The sequence below is a fragment of the Heterocephalus glaber genome, unplaced genomic scaffold, assembly GCF_053883595.1.
Source record: "Heterocephalus glaber isolate CG9 unplaced genomic scaffold, H.glaber_assembly_v1.0 deba00000818, whole genome shotgun sequence".
Classification (NCBI taxonomy): domain Eukaryota; kingdom Metazoa; phylum Chordata; class Mammalia; order Rodentia; family Bathyergidae; genus Heterocephalus; species Heterocephalus glaber.
The window spans coordinates 18,022,276-18,042,052 of NW_028258164.1; the positions used below are offsets into that span (position 1 = coordinate 18,022,276).

General features: G+C 41.8%; 1 protein-coding gene across 3 annotated transcripts in view; it reads right to left on the reverse strand.

Moving 5' to 3' along the window:
- Nucleotides 1–4,398: 4,398 nt before the first annotated feature.
- Lmbr1 (limb development membrane protein 1) overlaps nt 4,399–19,777 on the reverse strand; it is a 149,679-nt gene continuing 134,300 nt past the window's right edge. For all 3 annotated transcript variants that reach the window (XM_087207839.1, XM_087207840.1, XM_004860331.3), the window contains 2 exons: nt 9,231–9,392; nt 4,399–6,326 (listed from right to left, as the gene is read on the reverse strand). In XM_087207839.1, coding sequence (XP_087063965.1) covers nt 6,241–6,326; nt 9,231–9,392 — 248 coding nt within the window. In that variant the 3' untranslated portion in view covers nt 4,399–6,240. The remainder of the gene's footprint in view (nt 6,327–9,230; nt 9,393–19,777) is intronic.

Consider the following 19,777-nt stretch of genomic DNA (forward strand, 5'->3'; position numbering starts at 1 on the left):
GGATCTGCTGTAGCTAACTTTGACATTATCAAAAACTGTTACTAGAGGAGAACATTTAAATAGACAATTTAAAGTAGCAACTACATGTGGCCGCCTGGCCCTGGCTTGGAAGGTACTGACTGCACACAGGCCAAAGGTCCTGTTAATTATGGTGCAGTCACAATGATCACACAACCCCAGGTGCTACCCACACTGCACACAAGAGCCTAATGAAGCAATGCTGGGGAAGCTGGTCCCATGCCTGGCCAAGACCTCCTCAGCTGGGTCCGGCAGGTCCACACTGTACTCTCAACCAGCCGGCAGCAGGAGCTCGAGGCACCTGTCAGAGCCTCCCCAGAGCAGAGGATGCAACCTGCAACACCTGAGAGGCCGACACCTGTGAGGCCAACACCTGTGAGGCAGACACCTGTGAAGCCCTGGCTTCGGAAGCTCTCCTCCCACAGTACAGGAGTTGCACTGTCAGGCAGGACATCTCCCATGGGCCTCTAACTCGTTCCCTACCCTCGGCAGCCACCACCTAAGATACAGGCAATAGTTCTGAAACATGTTTTGGGTCTTTTAGAACCTTTGTTTGGTTCTTGAAGGAAGCACAGACACCTGTTCTTGGACAAGGCTGGGCCATGTCTGAAGAGGACTCCTGGGTGAAGGCAAGTGCCACCTGTTCACAGCCCACAACTACTAAGCAACTCCTCTGCAAAGTGCAGAACAGGACCTGCTTCCAGAGCTGTCTCGAACAGGTAACATATTCACATGAATGCACATACGCACTCTGTCAGAGTGCTGCTGACAATACCTGGTGCAAGGCAGTGCCAGTATTAGGCATTGCAGCTGTTTAAAGCAATGAGCCCCTCTTGCAGGCTATATACATAAGATTAGGGTCATTTCAGAATCACATCTCAAGACATTACTTATCTGTAAGAAGTGTTGGCTGCATTTAAACGAGAGAGGAGGAGGAGGAGGTTCCCTGGAGTGTACAAGACCTAAAGACAGGTGAGCTGGGGCCAGCACACTCTCAGGCCCACTGCACAAATGGCAGTAGGAAAGAGATGTTGGCAGATCCTTGTGTGGCATCTCAGAATATGAACAAGAGACTAGAGATGAGAGGGAGTGGAAGGGAAGTAGAGGATGAAGATGATATATGTATATGCACCAATTCCCCCATGATGAATGGTTTTATGTATCACAAATATATACATATAAAAAAGGAAAAAAAGAAACCAGACAGCAGACAGCAGAAAGGGTGAGACAGAATCATACCAGTCTGCACAGCCATCCAGTTACTCAGCTCATGATCACGTGACCTCAGACAGCATCTTCAGCCTTCTGAGCTGTGTTCCTCACCTATAAGGCAGAGGGGTGTGGCTCCTCTTCACAGGGTGGTCCTGAGGCTGACCACACGTGAGGAAAGAGCATGCATGTCCCCGCCCCATGCTCCTGTCCACCAGCCCCATTCCAAAGTCCACAGTGGGGACTAACCCAAAGGACAGAATATGTCACTCTTCAGACTGCACCAGCACCAGGCTAGGAGACCAAGGACCAGGGGCTCCCAGGGGATGCCACTGGGAGGCAGCCAGGCTGGCACCAGCAGCACTCCTGGAGGGCTTCAACACACAACGGAAGAGCAGCTGCAGAATCAGTACGAACAGCTGTGGTGACAACACTGCCCCCGACTAAAGTGGCATTCCTGAGAGCACGAGTGACAGCATTCACAGAACCTCCTGACAAGGACAAAGCTCTTCCCCTCTGGCAGCTCCCTGCATCCGGATACCAGCCTGGCTGTGTCTTAATCCTCAGCAGCCACTCAGACACAGCACGGCCGCTGCCCTGCTTGTCACTGTCTACCTCCTGGGTACAACATCAAAGATGTACCCGAGAATAACTGAATTTCCAGTCTGATTATATTTAACCTTCAAAACACAGCGTTCCTAATTGAATTACCCTGAATTGGCAGTTAAATAGTTTCATTCCTTACCTGAGTGACCACCTGTAAAGACATGTGGATCAACCATTTAGCTCTAAAATTTTACAATCATTATCTGAGTGCTCTCACAATTTCTTCTGATTTTAATTACATTTCCTGTAGTGCAACAAGTAATTTACATAAACACTTTTGTTGCAATGAATTTACCTAAGCAATATTCAAAGGCCAAAAAAAATAAAAACCAAAAATGGTCATCATATCAGTTCCTCTTTCAAAGCAGATTCCAGTTGTTTTTCAAACAAATTTAGCATCCACCAAGTTGGTCAGGAAATAATTTAGGGGTCTGATCTAGTATTTAAAAACTAACAATAAAACAACAGAAAATGCCAGCATGCATCACACATAGTAAAAATGTGTACTGTTTTATTCAGTCTTTGTTGGTCTGTGTGTTTGAACTGAGTTACTAAGCGTATGCGTTACTGTGGACAAAACATGTGGGGCTGCCAGTATCCACAGCAGCCTGTGCGCCCTGCAGCACGTTAACAAGGTGCTGGTAACAGCATTCAGTCTCCACAGAGCTCTAGGACAGGCTCCTCAACCAAGCAGGAGCTACTCAGTCCTTCTATGGAAGAAATTAGAAAAATAAAACATCTAAATGGTTTGAATAATTAAATATGTAAAGTAAAATGCATGCTTCCAAATATGGAGGCTATATTTTGGGTTGCAAAGAAATTTATCAACTAGTAATCTCATGACAAAAAGTAAAAAATACCCACTTCTCCCTCTATTCAACATTCACCAAAATTACTGCCCTTTATAAAACTGAAATGGGCCAGGTGTGGTGGCACATGCCTGTAATTCTAGCACTTGGAAGGCTGAGGCAGAAGGGCTGCTGTGAGTTTAAATCCAACCTGAACTACACAGTGAGACCCTATCTCAAAAACCAAAACAAAACTGAAAGGAAATAGCCTATAATACCCTTAAGTTTTAGCCATAATGATTTTTTGGTTTTGGTTTTTTTGGTACTGGGGATTGAACTCATGACCTTGAGCTTGTGAGGCAGGCAGTGGCACCACTGTCCTAAATCCCTAACTTGTAATGATTTTTTTTTCAGTGCTGGGAACTGAACCCAGCACACGTGCAGCCACATTTGCAGGCTATGGGGATGTGATGATATTCATAAAAACATATATATTTATAAGCCATATATTAAATTACTTTTTGCAAAATTTTAATTGCTACGATATTTTAAAAGTAGCACTAGAAGTATCTCATACAAATAAACAGGACTAACAATGGTAAACAAAACAACTCATAAAAATAATTTACCAGTGTGTTCAAACATCGTTTTTTAAAATAACATTATACCAGTTTTTTAAGGTCTAAATAGTAGGACTGCATTTACATTCACCTTTCTAAAAATCTTAATAGTTCTGCCTGTTTACATTCAACATTGTGCTAACCACAAGCAAGCACACAAGAGGCTGTGAACGATGGGGACCCGTGCCTCTGGCAGGTGGCTTTGTGGTCCTTTGCGCAGCGATGGCCCACAGCGGGCAAGGTGAGGCAGTTGTGAGCAGGTACACACCTGCCTCTGAGGTGTGTGGGGACAGTGCAAGGCTGCATCCTCCCCCACAGAGCAGCCCCGCAGCACAGCAGTGTGAGGGGCTAACAGTGCCTGGATGCACACACTCACATAAACTCTAAGGGGAGCAGATCTGTTTTTACACAGAAGCTACATAAAGCCACATAAATACTGAGCCTCAGAAATATCCTGGAAAATCAGTAAAAATCAATACAAATGTTATAATCTATAAAATTTGTAACTGTAAAATAATTTATTTAAATATCGCAGAACCAATTCATGTTTTAAAAAATCCACTGAATCTCCCCAATGAACTGTGTCACTATAGTTCCTGGTGCCCCTTTACAATGGACACTCATGATGAGAGAGAACAGAGCGCTATGTAGTCACTGGTGGACCTCACACATCAAGAAGCAAAACAGCAGTTCCGTAATGTGACTGTATTTGGAGCTCTGTCTCCCACCTTCTACCTGCCTTCTCCTTCTCTGGTGCACAACAACTGCAGCAGAGCCAAGGCCCCAGGAGTGACTGTCCTCACCAGAACTCAGTCTGCTGTCAGCCACTTCTGTAGTTTTTGTACAAACAGCCCAGCATATGGACAGTACAGCACCTGCATTTGGAGACACTCTCCCAAAGGAAGAGTCCAGCGTGTCATATATGACCAGGAATGGGTTCTCAGAGCTGTGACAATACAACAGACTGCATGTCTAACAATCAAGGGCACTTTAGACCCAAGGAGAAACCATCCTTCCACCCAATGCTCATCATTATTTCAAAAGCAGTAATGGTGTGCACAAGTGTAATGTTTATAACTCACTTTACAAGCTGACTGATGCAAGCCTGGCCTAAGTTCTTAGGAGGAAAGAAACTTTGAAATGAACAAACTGTTGAGACATAGACAAATGAAAAGTTTAATATTTTACTAGAAAACTTTCAGACATCTTACAAATGCCCAGGAACTCTTTCACTGGATGTGCCCTGACACTGATGTAGAAGTGATATTAGTGTACTCCTGAGTGTCTTTCTGTTCTCCCCTGGACTTGGTCTGCTCAAAGTGTGGACTCCAAGATTCAGTAAAAAATCAAAGCTTGCAATGAATACTAATGTAGACAGAATTAACAGTGAAATTACAAAGCAGGTGACTTTTTATTCAGTTTCTAGCATATAGATCTTATACTGAGAAATCCACCAATACTAGACGGGTGGCATGTGCTGAGTGTCGCTTGGAACCAAAAAGTAAACACTCTTATTTTAAAGCTAAGCTGCAGTTTCAAAAGATGAGACACTTAGAAGGAAATGCAGACGTATAAATGAGAAGTATACTCAATGGAATTTATAAATATATACAGTACAGATTAGATTTTCTTATTGTTTGGTTCTATGTGAAAATTTTTTATGTCAACAGATACAGCCTATTTTTTATAAATTCCTCCCCCAAAAAACCCTTTAAATTCAACAATTTGAGAAAAATGTTGTTTTACCTTTGTCTGAACACAGACAACCTATTGCCATACACATGGTGCATGTGAACATACCTATTTGTACAGATCACGGAACTATGAACTGTGTGCAAAGGGGCCGACCTAGTATTTTTGCATGCACAGTGCTCAGGATCCTATCCTAGTGGGTGACAATGCAGAGCATATGCTAATGGTTTTTTATCAGTGGACTTAAGAGTCAAGAAACCATCCCAATGATTATTTACAATGTAATAGCTGAATGATTATCAGATTATGTTACAGTGTAAACCTATTCTCACATCAAGAATGCCGACTCTGTAAACTCTGGGTGTTGAGCTGGTAACTTTTATAAGTCGGAGGCGTAAATTGGTGTATACAAAAGTAACCAAAGCCTGAAGAATGTGAGGAAAGAAGGCGTTTCTACCATTCAGCACTGAAATTTCTCATAAACATCACAGAAGCACAGAGGATTAAGTGATTTTTTAAAAGAATCCTTTAAAAAAGTGAGTATACACATAGCCTATAAGGCAAAGTCTAAGTTACAAGTGTACCCAACACCGGTAACTGTGCTATAAGAGGTAATACTGAGTCATACAGTCAGCTGTCCCTCAGCGTGATGATGCAGTGCTCATCAGAGCTTCCTGGAGCAAACACAAAATGCTCCTGCGGCTTGTCACCACAGCTCAGGGTTGAAAAGGACTTAGTATTTCTCGTTGGCTCAAAGTCTAGTGAAAATTCTGTAATCTAAACTGGAAACTATGTTTTTCTTAAGGAAATAAAAAATAAATTTGCAATTATTGTAGTTCCAGTGCAGCTACTGAAGTGACAGCCTCTACAAGCAGTCTCTGAAGGGCCTGGAAACCTCCCTTTGCGCCAGGGAGCCTTTCAGGTAGGTAGGTGTCTCCATGCTAAGTAAGACACATAATGGGAATGAATGGATTTCAGAAAGTCTCACAGTTTGCCATTTCTAACATGGCTTTCATATCAGGATGATGTATTTACTGATGCAAGCCATAGATGCGTGTGCTTTCCCATATGTCTCCAGGAATCTATGCTGAACTGGCAACTACAAGGTTTACCAGAAAGCTGAATTTAAAAAACAAGATCACCAATAGCCAAGTTCTTAGATTATAATGAAAAGATACTTCTAGGCCCAGGCCCTAAACATGCACCAAGGTCAGTGTGAAAATGTTCCACAAATCTGGCAGGCGGGAATGTCATGAGTTTGGACCTCTCCGGACTCTTGTTTGCAGAATGCTTGCCCACTGTGGGTCTCACAGTGCTTTCTGATGCCCATTTGCAGATGGTTTGGTTGCTTCTGAATCCCTTGAAGTATTGGATAAGTGAAGTTTATGAAGCCCTGCAGGAAAATTAAGGAAATGGTGAGAAGTGAAGTGCTGCTAAGTAGCCAGGGAAGGGGCTGAGTGATAAGGAGAACAGACTGGCAAGCAGAATGTGCAGTTGGGAGGTACTGGCCAAATGCAATCTAGGAATTAAAGATTCCTTCTCCCCACTGGCAGCTCCTATGCAGATGCCCTGAGTGGAGGGAGCAGCTGGGCAGGAAGTCATTGTGCCCCTCCAAGGACAGCCTGCCTCCAGGGGCCAGCAGACATGTCAGTGCTGGGCCTTCTCCCAACTCAGCAAAACTCTGAGGTTTGCCACCGTAACCATCCATAGGGCCAGCGGAGGCTTCAAGGCACAAGCCCTCTTCTTGCTTAGTCCCTCCTATTTTCTCTCTCCCTCCCCTCCTGGCAAATGCATTCCCATCCCAAAGTACACATCCCAGGGACCCAAGCCTGAGACAGATATGATCCCATTTTTGTATAAAAGACACTCATACATATGTACATCCAGGCAAATGTAAGCAAAGATACCAAAATATCAAGCATGTAATTTTTTTTTAAAAAGCAATGGTAAAATTACCAAAAAAGAGAAATGGCAAAAGAACAAACTGAATATAAAAATAGTTCATAACTTAGTCACCTAAGAATAAAGAAACATCACTACCTTTTTCTATTACATGAACTTCTCTCTATCATACGCCACTTATTTCCATGGTACACCTACTACATGAAACAGTGTGCCCTCACAGGAAGGGAAGACAGAAGAACACTGGAGAGTTTAGGTGGCACTAAAGCTTCATGCACTTTAACAAAAAAGAATTCACAGTGACATACAAATACATAAGTAGCACATCTTATGTATTAGGGCAGATTTTGAAGAAATAATTTCCATGAGGCTCAGACCTTTTTGAAACCTCAAAAACTAAGTTGGAAAAGATTGTTTCCCTCCAGGTGGTAATTTTTCTGTCAGACAGTTTCATATCACTCTTTAACATAGCACTCCAAAATTTAAACATTCTGTCACCTGCATGTCTTAATGACAGAAAAAGTAAAACTGAATCTTTCTATGGCATTTGGGAAGGGAAAAAAAACCCCAAAACAGTTCTGGTCCAAGGAATGGCCAAATCACTGAATGACCAGAGGAGTGGCCAGCTGTCAGAGGGTAGGAAACAGCACTAACACATTCCCACCATGCATGAGAGACTGTCCTATTGGGCAGCTTATACAACTGGTGGTACAAGTGATGCAATCATGCGTGGGACAGTCATACATGTACCACCAGTGGCTCAAGCTGCCTAGCAGTGAATCATAGGAATTACAGTCCCATCGTGAACATGTTAAAACCAGGGTTGTCAGAAAAGGCACTGAACAGACAGAGTGTCAGGGAGATAGTCAGTGGCTGCCCTGAAATGGAATTATGTTTTTAAGACAGAAGACAGACTGGGTTCACTTCTCAAATTTGAGTGCGGCCTAAGCAATGCATTCTGAAAAACCACAATGTCCCTCTTCTGCAGAAAGCTCCAGAGACAACTACCCATCACTACCATCACCATGGCTGATACGTTCCAGGGACTCTGTGACATGGACACTGTTATAATCAATGGACACAGCAGCAGTGGCTGGGTGGGGGGACTAAAGAAGGAAAGAAGGGGAGAGAGAAGAAAGAAGAGATGAGATGAGACAAGAAAGGAAGGAAGAGAAAAGAGACAAAAAGAATACAGTAAAAGATAAAACGAAAGACTATAGCAAATTTCATAATCAAATTATGACTCTCAGTGAAGTCATGCTGAAGATCTCCAATCATTCAAACACTGCATATACTTATAGAGGAAATTTTGCAGTGCATAAATTACCCCAAAAGAGCACCCAAGAGGATAGTGAAAAATATTCAGAAAGAAAAGTAACTCTATCAGATAGTTTTATACACTCCTGGTCATCGCATTGCTTCTATGGTCAAAGAGCTGACCCAGCATACAGGAGCTCTGCCTGTACGAGGTTCCATTTACCCCTTTAATGATGGCTCCCCAGCGCCATGACCCCAGGCTCCCAGATTCAAGCACTGGCTGTGCCAAGCTCACTGCAGCCATCACAGGGAATGGAGTGGAGCCAATCTGACATCATGGATGCCTCATTTTGCTGACATTACAACCGGCTTGAAAATTAAGGCTTATTCTAGACATCCAAGAAGAGTCCTATATCATCCTGCAGCTTTTAACATGGCCAGTGTTATAAAATCTAGGCATTAAAATGTATGAAATTTTCTGGGGCCCTGGTCGAAAGGAGATGTAACTTTTCCTTTCCAGGACAATACTCCAATCAGCCATGCCTCTCACAAGGTGCGGTCAAAGTAAAATGCATGCGGCCTAAGCTGACAATGCGAATTTTTTTTCTTCCCAATAATCCCACTTTCACCCACCAAGGCTGAGGAGGGTTGGGCGCTTGAGAAGCTTGATTATTGCTTGTATGGTTTACGTTATCTGAATATTGAACCCTAATGAACCAATCAGTAAGTTGTCTTTTGAAACAGCTCAAACCACAAGGAATACATAAGCATTTAAATTGTGTCACTCATGTAAATGAAGCTAATGTCAGGGCTTTCAATAATAAATCACTGATGTTCCCTTCTTTTATGGTAAATTACATACCGCAAACCAAGACAGCTTGTATTGTCCTGGTAGCCCTAAGGTATAAAACTTGAAATGTTTAGCATTCATGTGGAAGTAAGCAAGAAAAATGCATTCACAGCTTACAACAGTTTTAATACAATCAATGACAGGACTCTATATGAGTGGTAGTCAAAAATTTGACTTCTCGGGTTGTACACATTTAGAAACTGAATGAAGACTTAGTGTTAACTGAAAATTTAATGCAGTCATTGATTAGCAGAAAGACAGCGAAATACCCATAACCCTCAGGATTACCTAGGGCCTTGAAAAGTTCTTCTCGTACAGCAGAGGTGAATTTTCTGACCAGACACAATGTTGTCACAATGGCAAAGAGTAAATTGTAGGACAGGACAATATAGAAATTGCCCAGCCAGTTAAACCTTCCGAAGTCTCCAAGTAGGTCAAATCTAGTGATTCCTGTTAAACATAAATAAAAGAGCCCTTAGTGAAAATCAGTTTGTTACACAACAATATACTCATCAGATCAAATCCTGCAGCCTTCCTCAGTTCTGCTTCTGTGATGCTCTAATGAATGATCCCAGTTTACAATGTGTCACTGTTATGGCATGACCACCTCCAGCCAGCCCTGACCTATGTCACATATGTGCCAGCTAGGTTCAAGTGACCACAGGAGGCTGGCACAAGTACCCCTGTCATACGGGCTCAGAATTCAGGCCGCTTGCGGCACTTGGGGAGGACGGGTGACTGTGCCAACTGGAGCAGGGTGGCTGTGTCTGGTCACAGGAAATCAGAGTCCTGATGAGGGGGCCACCTGAGCCCATGCTCCTGCTACCCCTTTGCTGCCCATGAGTCACCCTAGAAAGAAGGACTGAGTCCCCTTCTGCAGACAGCTGCACCTTCCAGATCGCTTGTGGAAAGTTAGGTTTCTGACAGCACACATGACCTGATTCCTTTTGGCTTACTTATTGCCTGCTTCCCCAACCCCCCGTAAGTTCTGTGAGAACAATGACTTTGTTCCATTCTTATAATCCCAACACCCCAGAGCAAAATCTTATTCTCCACATTTATTATATAAATGAATAAATAAATATAATCATTTCTTTCCATACAAAACACTTAATCTGAATTTAATGCTACAGACTTGTAAAGTAAAAGGGCAAGCTGGAATTACACTGGAATTACACCATATATACATTTCAATTAAACTCAACATACACATTTTTAAAAATCTTTTTTATTTAGGGCCGGGGATTTAGCTCAGTGGTTTCGCAACCTGCTGCACAGGTGCAAGGACCCGAGTTCAATCCCCAGTACCAAAAAAAAAAAAAAATCTTTTTTATTTAAAAGCAGTTTAAATAGTTGTTCTATTTAGTGATCCTGTGTCCCCAGTTCAATACTCATTGGAAAGAATAGGTAAGAAAGAAGATCTTCCTAACCACTGATAGGTAAATAAATCCCAACATTCAGGAGGTCAGGTGAGTGAGGGACAAGAGAGTCGCAAGAGACTTTGAGGAATAGACTACAAAGCTGCATGGGGCCATACAAAATTCAACTCCAGAGAGCTACAAGGAACCGCTGGTAAGACACTATAAACACCATCGCAGACCTCAGCTGATGTCCCCAACACCTCTGATGCAATCTCATGGCTTCAGCTGGCTTGAACTGGACACTCAACTCTGCCCCAGGGACCCCCACTGCCCACCTAAAGTGCCCCAGGACTGTTACAGACAGTGGGAGCCTCCCCGTGCAGACTGTGAGGAGAACATGCTGCAGTCCCTCTGACCAGGGATTGACGCAGACGAACTTGAAGACGGTCCCAAAATATTTCTAACAGACAAATAGTTGGTGAAATGTAGAATAAAATGCCTTTTAAGAAAGGTTAAAACCCAGACACCAGCAGACTACACAGCACTTGCAACATCATTCTAAGATGATGGCAACAATCCTGGCTGAAGTTTCTCAGCAGTAAGCCCAGCAAACCTTCTTTGCTAAAAGTAACAGATACCTACTTGTATATTTTATTTTTCAAATAAAATTGCATTTAATTGAACCTAGCAAGTTATCTGTACACAAGTAACAATCTTACTGAAACAAGCGTCTGAGCCCAGAGACCCCAGTCAGACATTTCACTGATCCTCAGAGCCAAGGACCCTTGGACCATCTGGTGAGAGCTGTGCGCTGTCGGCTAAAGCACAGGTCCACACATGCACACAGAACTCCACCTCCCCCAGGCTCATCTGTGGGGGGCCTAAAGGATCCAAGACAGAAACTCTTGCAGCTCCATGAAGTCCTGCCTGCTCTCAAAGGCTTCCACACAGCACCCACTGTATTTAATATTCACAAACTACCAGTATATATGTACTACTCACTAACATAAGTACAGACGAAGCACTTTAGCAGTTGTAACAGTAAAATGCATACAAGGTCTAATATTTTCTCCATACAGTTCAAGGATCAAATTTAGGGACCCATGTGGTGTACAAAGTCTACACTAAAAACCGTAAGTGTGTGCTGTGGTTACTCAAGCACTCTGGCCATGGCCCGTGCCTCTGCGGTGACAGCCTGCATGCCATGAGAGAGGAGCAGTCACCGAGTAAGCACAGGGGATGGGTGGAACAGTGGGACAAGGGTGGATGGGACCTTCACAGTTGGCAACCAGAGTGCACATCCAGTCCCAGTGAAAATGTTCTTCCAGGCCAGGCCAGGCTCCCGTTAGATCCTTAGGCTCTGGGGAGGTCTCAGGCAGACATCCATGGACTCTCAGCAGTGCACAGAGGAACCAAACCAACACTAGCTCATGGGGACTGCTTCTGAGGACACTGCCATTTCAATGTTAAACAAAATTTATAGACACTAGCTGACTAACAGATCATTTTGGAAAAGACACACAGCTCTTTAATTCTGAAAATCTACAAAGACTAGACAGTAACAAAATAATTTCTCTAAAATCCTGGTCAAGAGGTTTTTGTCACAGCGATAAATTATAAAACACACTTTTCAAATTGAAAGTACTAACACATAACAAAAAGTAACAATATTCAGACAAAGCCTTAATTTAAAAGCACCTATTATATACGTGTCATACTTCAAATCTCTATTTCTGAAGAAGGTAAAGGGGTATTAAAATAGCAAATTTTTTGGTACCAGGGATTTAGCTCAGTGGTGCCACCACCTGCCTCGCAAGTGCAAGATCCTGAGTTCAATCCCCAGTACCAAAAAATATATATATAACAAATTTTAAAATGTTAGTAAGAAAGATTCAATTATCAGATATCTAAATGTTTATATCCACTCAGAAGTTAACTTGAAGAGTTAAAGTACACCAGCTGAAGTTCACTAGGGAGGCTTCAGCAAGGCAGAGGTCACATGACCATGATCATCTATTGGAATAAAGCATCCTTCATGACAAGCTGCACACCAGCTCCCCCAGGAGGGTTCAATAGAAAATGTTTCATGTGTAACTCTTTGCATAACAATCTCCTTCTATTCATACCTTTTAAAGAATGAAAGGGCAGAATAAAACCTCAGGTTTAGAAAGAGCTGGTCAGTCCACCTGCAGGGTGAGTCAACAGAATCCACGTGCTCAGCCCACCTGAGTCAACTCCTGCATTCGGCAAGCACATTCATGTCCCTACCCACACCAGCAGTCACAGGAGAGCACTCAGAGGGCTGGGCATGGGGATCACTACCGTAACTGCACAGGAAGCTCCATGCGCTGCCCTGTGACACATGGCTGACCCAGTACTCGTAATTTTAATGTCAGGCTGCTAAAAAGACACAGACGTCTTGTCATAAAAGCAAGTTGAAATTACACTGCTTTATTAAACCATTAGGGTTATTTTTTGTCCCTGGACTCAAAGGTTAGTTTAAATTATAAATGTAATTAAGTTTTTAAACTCCCTTCTCTAAATCAGACTTTTGAATCAAAATTTCCAAAAGGCAGGGTCAAAAAATAAAAGCAATCATTTTAAACATCATTACTTTTAGGATTAATGTAAATAGGCTTACTGTCAATCGTTTTATTTATCCAAAGACAAAGTCATTCTAAAACTGTAAGAGAGGTCTCTCACTTTGGGAATGGAATAGAAGATGACACTGTTAAAGACTTCAACTTCTGGTGAGTCTTACTGTGAAAGTACATTTTTGTTAAATTCTATCAATTAGAAATATGATATTGGCTTCTAGTGTTAGCCAAGATGGAGCAAAGGAGACTAGATCTTTCCTTCTACATGAATAAACTAAGAAACTTGATTTTCAAGACCCTGGAAATCAGATCATGAAGAGTAGTGACCACTGAGACACAGAAATAACCCAGAGGGCCCCATGAATGGCACCATTTGCCACAGCAAGAGGCCCCCAGAGAACAGCTCAGAGTGTGGGAACAGCTCAGCAGCCAGACAGCTGCGCAGGGCCAGGGCCCCCGGGAGCTAACAGTGTGTGCTGAGGCACAACCAGCCCAGGGACAGGATGAGGAGTGAAGTCGACCCAACAGTAATCATATTTGTTATATTGCTAAGGCTAGAAGACAGAATGAACTAAGTAGAGACATGGAAGATATAAAATTGTCTGAAATTGATTTCTACAAAGGAAAATTACAATGTACACTTGTAGATGAGATTAATAGCAGACAGGAGAGGTTAGAAAACTCCAAGACACGGCTACAAAAAAAACACAAGAGGAAGCACAGAGAACAAAACAATTCAAAAGAAAGCATCAATGACCTGTGAGTTACTTTCAGATGGCTGATGTGCTTGTGGTTAGAGTCCCCAAAGGAGAGAGAAGATAAATTATTGGAAGAAATAATGGCTGAACACCTAAAATGCACAAAAACTAAACACCTACTGAGCAAAGAAGCAAATGAACTCAAAAAGAATAAGAAATCAGAGGAAAACCATACCAAAGCATTAAGATACTTTTTTTTAAAGAAAAAAAATTTAAAGCTGCCAAAAGGAAAAGAAATCACATAAAAAAGAACAAAAATGATGGTCACAGAAGGTTTCTTGTCAAAAACAATGCAAAGGACAACTGAGCAGCAGTTTTAAAGTACTGAAAGAGAAAATGTAATCTAAAATTTCACATCTAGCAAAAACATCTTTCAAAAACAAGGTAACATAAACAGATTTCACACATATAAACAGCAGAAATTCATTATGAGCAGACCTGCATCAAAGAGTGTTAAAGACAGTCCTTGAGGCAGAAGGAAAATGATGTCAGAAGGAACCTGGATGGACACAAAAGAATGGGAAGCAGCAGAAATGATCAGTACATGGGTAAATATGAAAGCCTTCTTAAATTTTTAAACTTCTTAAAAAGACCACTGTTGTGTACTAGGGATATAAAATGCTTGTGTAGCATGACTAGGCCCTGGGCTTAACCCCCAGCACTACCAAAGAAACAAAACGAAACCATCACAATAAAACTAGAAGCAAAGTCAACACAGTGTGGGGGTTAGAGCCTCACAGAGCAGAGCCTACTCCCAAGAGGACCCCAGAAGACCTGCCACTAGGGAGACCAACAGCCTTTGCAGCTACTGTAGCTCTCTTACCGCTCTGGGCACAAAAGGTCCCACAACTTCTGTGTATGTGGACAGAGCTGCCTGAGCCTCTGCTATCCCCATACCAAGACCTGCTCCAGCCATGGCTGCTGCTGGGGCTCCAATCCTAAGACTTAGTACTACAGTGCACACACCTAGAACCAACCCTTGCCTCCCACCACCACTCCTGCTCCCACTGCTGTGAACCTGCTGGGGGTCAGCCACTGCCCACAATGCTGCCCTCTGACATGGCAGTGCACCTGCCGCCTGCAGCAGGTCCAGCCCCTGCCTACCCAGGCATGTATGCTGCTAGCCCAGAGGTACCAGGGAGCTCAAATGCCCTTGCAGCCACACAGATGGCTTGCAGATTTCACTGCCCAGCACCACAGCTGCCCGGGGCCATGGGGCCACTGGCCCCAGCCCTCCCCAGCACCTTTGCAAACCCTTTTCTTGGCACTCTCACCCACTATGCCTGGAGCAACAGCAGGCATCCAGGCAGCCCCCAATCAGTGTTCCTGAGGTCTCCCCAGCACCACAATGAAGAGCGTTCTTACTCAAGACAGCTCCTCAAGTCCAGAAGACATGACTGCTTTTTCAGATGTACAGATGCTAACACAGGGATACAGAAAGTGAAAATCTGGGAAACATGACCCTACCAAAGAAGCACAATCAACTTCCAATCAATCAATCAACTGACTGATCAATGGAAATCCTCACACTGACTGCTAACAGACTTCACAATAATCATTCTAAAGAAATTCATCAAGGTCTAAGAGACTACATATAAACAATCAGATCAGGAAAATCATGCAAAAACAAAATGAGAAGTGAAAGAGAAAACATTTTTAAAAACTAATTCTGGAGCTGAAAAATATAATGATAAAACTAAAAAATTCAATAGTGCTTCATTAAGATTTGATAAAGCAAAGAAAAGGTTTTGGGAATCTAAAGACAGGTCATTTGAAAGAAAAGCGAAAAAAACAATTTAAAAAAGTGAAGAAAACCTACGGAACTTATAACACATCATTAGGCAAATCAATATGCTAACAGCTGTTCCAGAAGGAATAAAGAAAGAGAATTGGCAGAAAACTGAAACCCACCAAACTCTGAATAGGATAAACATAAAAGAAAGTTCTACACTGAGGGACATTATAAACAAACTGTTAAAAGACACAGAATTTTAGAGCAGCAAGAAGAGAGCAGCTCATCTCATACAAGGGTGCCAGAGAAGACAGATTCCTCAGGAGAGATTTCAAAACCAACAGTGGCTGATGTATTCAGTGTACTGAAAGAGAAACTGTCAACCGAGAACAGTATTCCTGAAGGAGAGATAGTCTTTCCAGGACAAGAAAGGAGGGAGTCGATCACCACTGGGCCTGTCTTACATACGAGACATAAAAAGACCAAAGAGAAGTGTGAAAGCATATACAAAGTACGACCTCACTGCTGAAGGTAAGGAGTCAGGTACAAAATAATGTAAAACTGCAATGGCTACAAGCAAATTAATTTTAATCTTAATGTAAAAATTAAGAGACAAAAAAAAATGAAGAGACAAAAGTACTGAGAATAATTATACCTACAAAAGTTTGCTACCAGAATCACAATAAATAGAAGTAAACTCTGACTTCATGAGCATAAAGTAGGAGAAGATGTAAAAGTGTACAGTCTGATTAAACACAAGTTGTTATAGTAAAACAGTTATAACTATAAAAAGATTCATGTAAGTCTCATGGTAATCACAAAGGTAAAACACACAGTAGTCACAAAAAAGATTAACAGAAAAGAATCAAACCAAACCACTACAGAACAATCACATAACAAAAGAAGATAGCAGAGAGGAAGAAAAAAACTGTAAAATAGAAAACAACAAAATGACAACAAGTCATTACTAAAATTATTTCAAATGTAAATAGACTAACCCTCTCCTCCAATCAAAAGACATACAGGAGTTAAGAATATAAGTCAGTGGTAAAGTGCCTGCCTAGCACACGAGAGAACCTGGTTGATTGTGGAAAAGAAAGAAGTGAAAGAAAAAGAGAGAAAGGGGGTAGAAAAGAGGCAGGGGGGAAAAAAACCCAAAATCCAAGGATATGCTGCCTCAAGACTCATTTTATATAAAAAGAAATAGGCTAACCACTGCCCCAGAGCGCCATGGAGGTGAGCCAGCACTGCCCCCCCCCACGCCAGCTGTGCTGAGCCATTACCTGGATCCACACTGCAAAGTTGCAGGCGTCATAAAGGACACTGTTCTGAGCTTGAGAAGATAAGAGTAGAAGTGAACAACAGAAAAAGGGCCTCTCTGAGGCCCCTTGATGAAAATTAAAGCCCACCGGAAAAGTGAAGAAAATCTCTACAATAAAGGCACACCAGACCACCTTAGTTGGGGGAGCAGCGGTGTGGACCACAGCAGCGCAGCTGCAAGCAGATTGCAGGCGGGTCTCAGCCCCAGCCCCAGAGGCTGGGGCACACTGGCCCAAGCCAAGGGCCTGCCTGGAAAAGAGCTGCACAGGCACACAAGGAACAGCCAGAGGTTCACCCCAATACCATCAGTAAGTGCACGAAACCCTAGCCAGAAGCTTGCTCTAACAACAGGAACTGGGGTGCACAGCCCCCAGCCAAAGACCCTCCCAGACAACAGCTACACAGGGGCCCTAGCCAGTGGCACACCTAGATATCATCCCAAGTGTGCACAGGTCCCAATAAAAAACCCACCCAGACAACAGGTCAGCTCAGGGATCCAGAAGGCCACCTTTCTGAACCCAGGAATTAGTGTACTGGTGAGCAGCAGAGGAAAGGCAGCTCTGTGCCTTGCTGAGAAATGAAAAACACTGGGTGAGCAAAAAGTTGCAACAAAGGCACAGCAGGCTGCATCTGCTGAAATGAGAAGACATGTAAACAAGTCTCAAACCAGGCTTCCAGATCACCTAAGGCAAACCCAAAGGGAAAGGAGATGGAACAATCTGATACTCAACCACCTGGACACCCTGAAATGGCAACAAAAGAGGATCTGGAAAAAAATGAAATCAGAAATAATTTCTCAGGTAGCAACAGAGATTGTGCCCATAGTGCAAGACGTGATTAATAAATCTAGAGAAGACACAGATAAAAAAAAATAGAGGAGCTGAGGAACATGATACAATCCCAACATAGGAAACAAATGCAATCCATAAAGCAGATACAAACAAATTTCCAGGAGATTTAAAACTCCATTGAAAATCTACGCAGCAGAATGAGCCAATGTGAAGACAGAATTTCAGATATAGAAGATAAGACTGCAATTAGTGACCAGGAAAAGAAAAATTGCTTTAAAATTGTAAGGAACCACTAGAAATCAATCCAGCAGCTGCTAGATGATGCAAACAAGAATAATGTAAGACTGATCGGAGTAAATGAACAAACAGGAGAGAGTGCAGATGACATTAAAAAAAACTTTTCACAGAACTGATGGTAGAAAATTTCCCAAGCAGGAGAAAAGAACTTTACATACAGATAAGACAGGCATATAGGACTCCAACTAGCTGTGATAAAAAAAATCGACACATAGGCATATAATAGCTAAAGATTCCAGAAACCCAACAGAAAAACAAAATTCTACAAGCAGTTAAAGAAACAAATCACATACAAAGGAAAGCCCATCAGAATTACAGCAGACTTCTCAATGCAAACCCTCAAGACAAGATAGAGCTTGGAATGACATATTTCAAGCTTAAAGGAAAACAACCTCCAACCCAGACTGATGTACCCTGCAAAACTATCTTTCAAAGTTGATGGAGAAATAAGATACTTTCATGACAAAGAGCACCTCAGGAACTTCATGAATACCAAACCACCACTCCAAAAAATTTTTGACAAAATCCTAGGAAAAGACAATGAGGATCACAACCCCAGGAATGAATCTGTCGGGCACAACAAGAAATTAAATGCAAAGGGGGAGAATTCCACAAAAAGAAAGTCATGACAAGGATAAGTCAATACATACCAGTTATAACCATCAATGTTAATGGTCTCAATTCACTGATCAAAAGAAGTAGACTGGCAGAATGGGTCAAGAAGCAAGATCCAACAATATGCTGCATGTAAGAAACACACTTAATTCAAAAAGAAACTCATAAACTAAAAGTTAAAAGGTGGAAAACAATATTACATGTGACAGGAACCTGAAAAAAAAGCAGGAGTAGTTATCCTCTTTGCAGACCAAGTAGATTTCAAAAGAAAATCTGAAATACTTCTGGTCCCAAGAATTCCAGATAAAGGATATTCAACTTGTATGTACAAATCTATTGTGAACAAGTGTTTTCATTCCTCTCAAGTAAAAACTTAAGAACAGGACTGTTGGTCCTTAACAGTAATACAAGTAATTTCTATATTGTTTTCCAAAATGGTTTTATCATCTTACCTTCACATTAGCAGTATTCAAAAGTTCTAACTGGTTCACACATTTGTTCTTTTAAAACTTTTAACTTCATCTCCCTAATAAGTGTATAATATGATCTTGTTATTGTACTGATTAATATTTTTCTGTTTGCAGAAAAGTGTTGCACACCTTTCCTTGTGCTGTTCTGGCTATTTATGATCTTCTTGGGTCTACTTTTTAATTGGGTTGTCTATTAATGATCTGTAAGAGTTCTTTATATATTCTGGCCATAGGTTATATGGATTATAAATATGGTCTGTTTAAGGACTACTTTTCATTTTCTTAACAATGTCATTTAGGGAACATCTTTTTTTTTTTTTGGTACCAGGGATCGAACTCAGGACTTTGTGCTTGTGAGGCAGGCGGCGGAACCACTGAGCTAAATCCCCAGCCCTAACAATGTCATTTAAAGTTCTAAATTCTGATGGAATCTCATTTAACAATTTTTTTCTTTTATACATCATGTTTTTGTATCCTATGAAATTCTTGCCTACCCTAAATTCATGAACATTTTCCCTTATAATTTCTTCTTAAAGTTTTATAGTTTTAGTCTTTCATATTTAGGTTCATAGATCCTTTCATGTTATCTTTATGTATGGAAGGAAAGGGTTGAGGTTAATTTTTTACATACAGATACCAGGTGTTCTAGTACCATTTGCTGAAAACACTATCTTTTCCTCTGCTCTTGAGTTGAGTTTGTGTTCTATAAAATGTTAACGTTAAATAATCTTTCAAAACTCAGAGGACCATATATGTGTGGTTCTATTTCTAGATTTTCTGTTTTATTCCAATGATCTATATGTCTTTCCTTATGCCAACACTGCCTTGATTACGGTAGCTTTAGAGGAAGTCTTAAAATTAGGTAATAAGGGCCGGGGATTTAGCTCAGTGGTT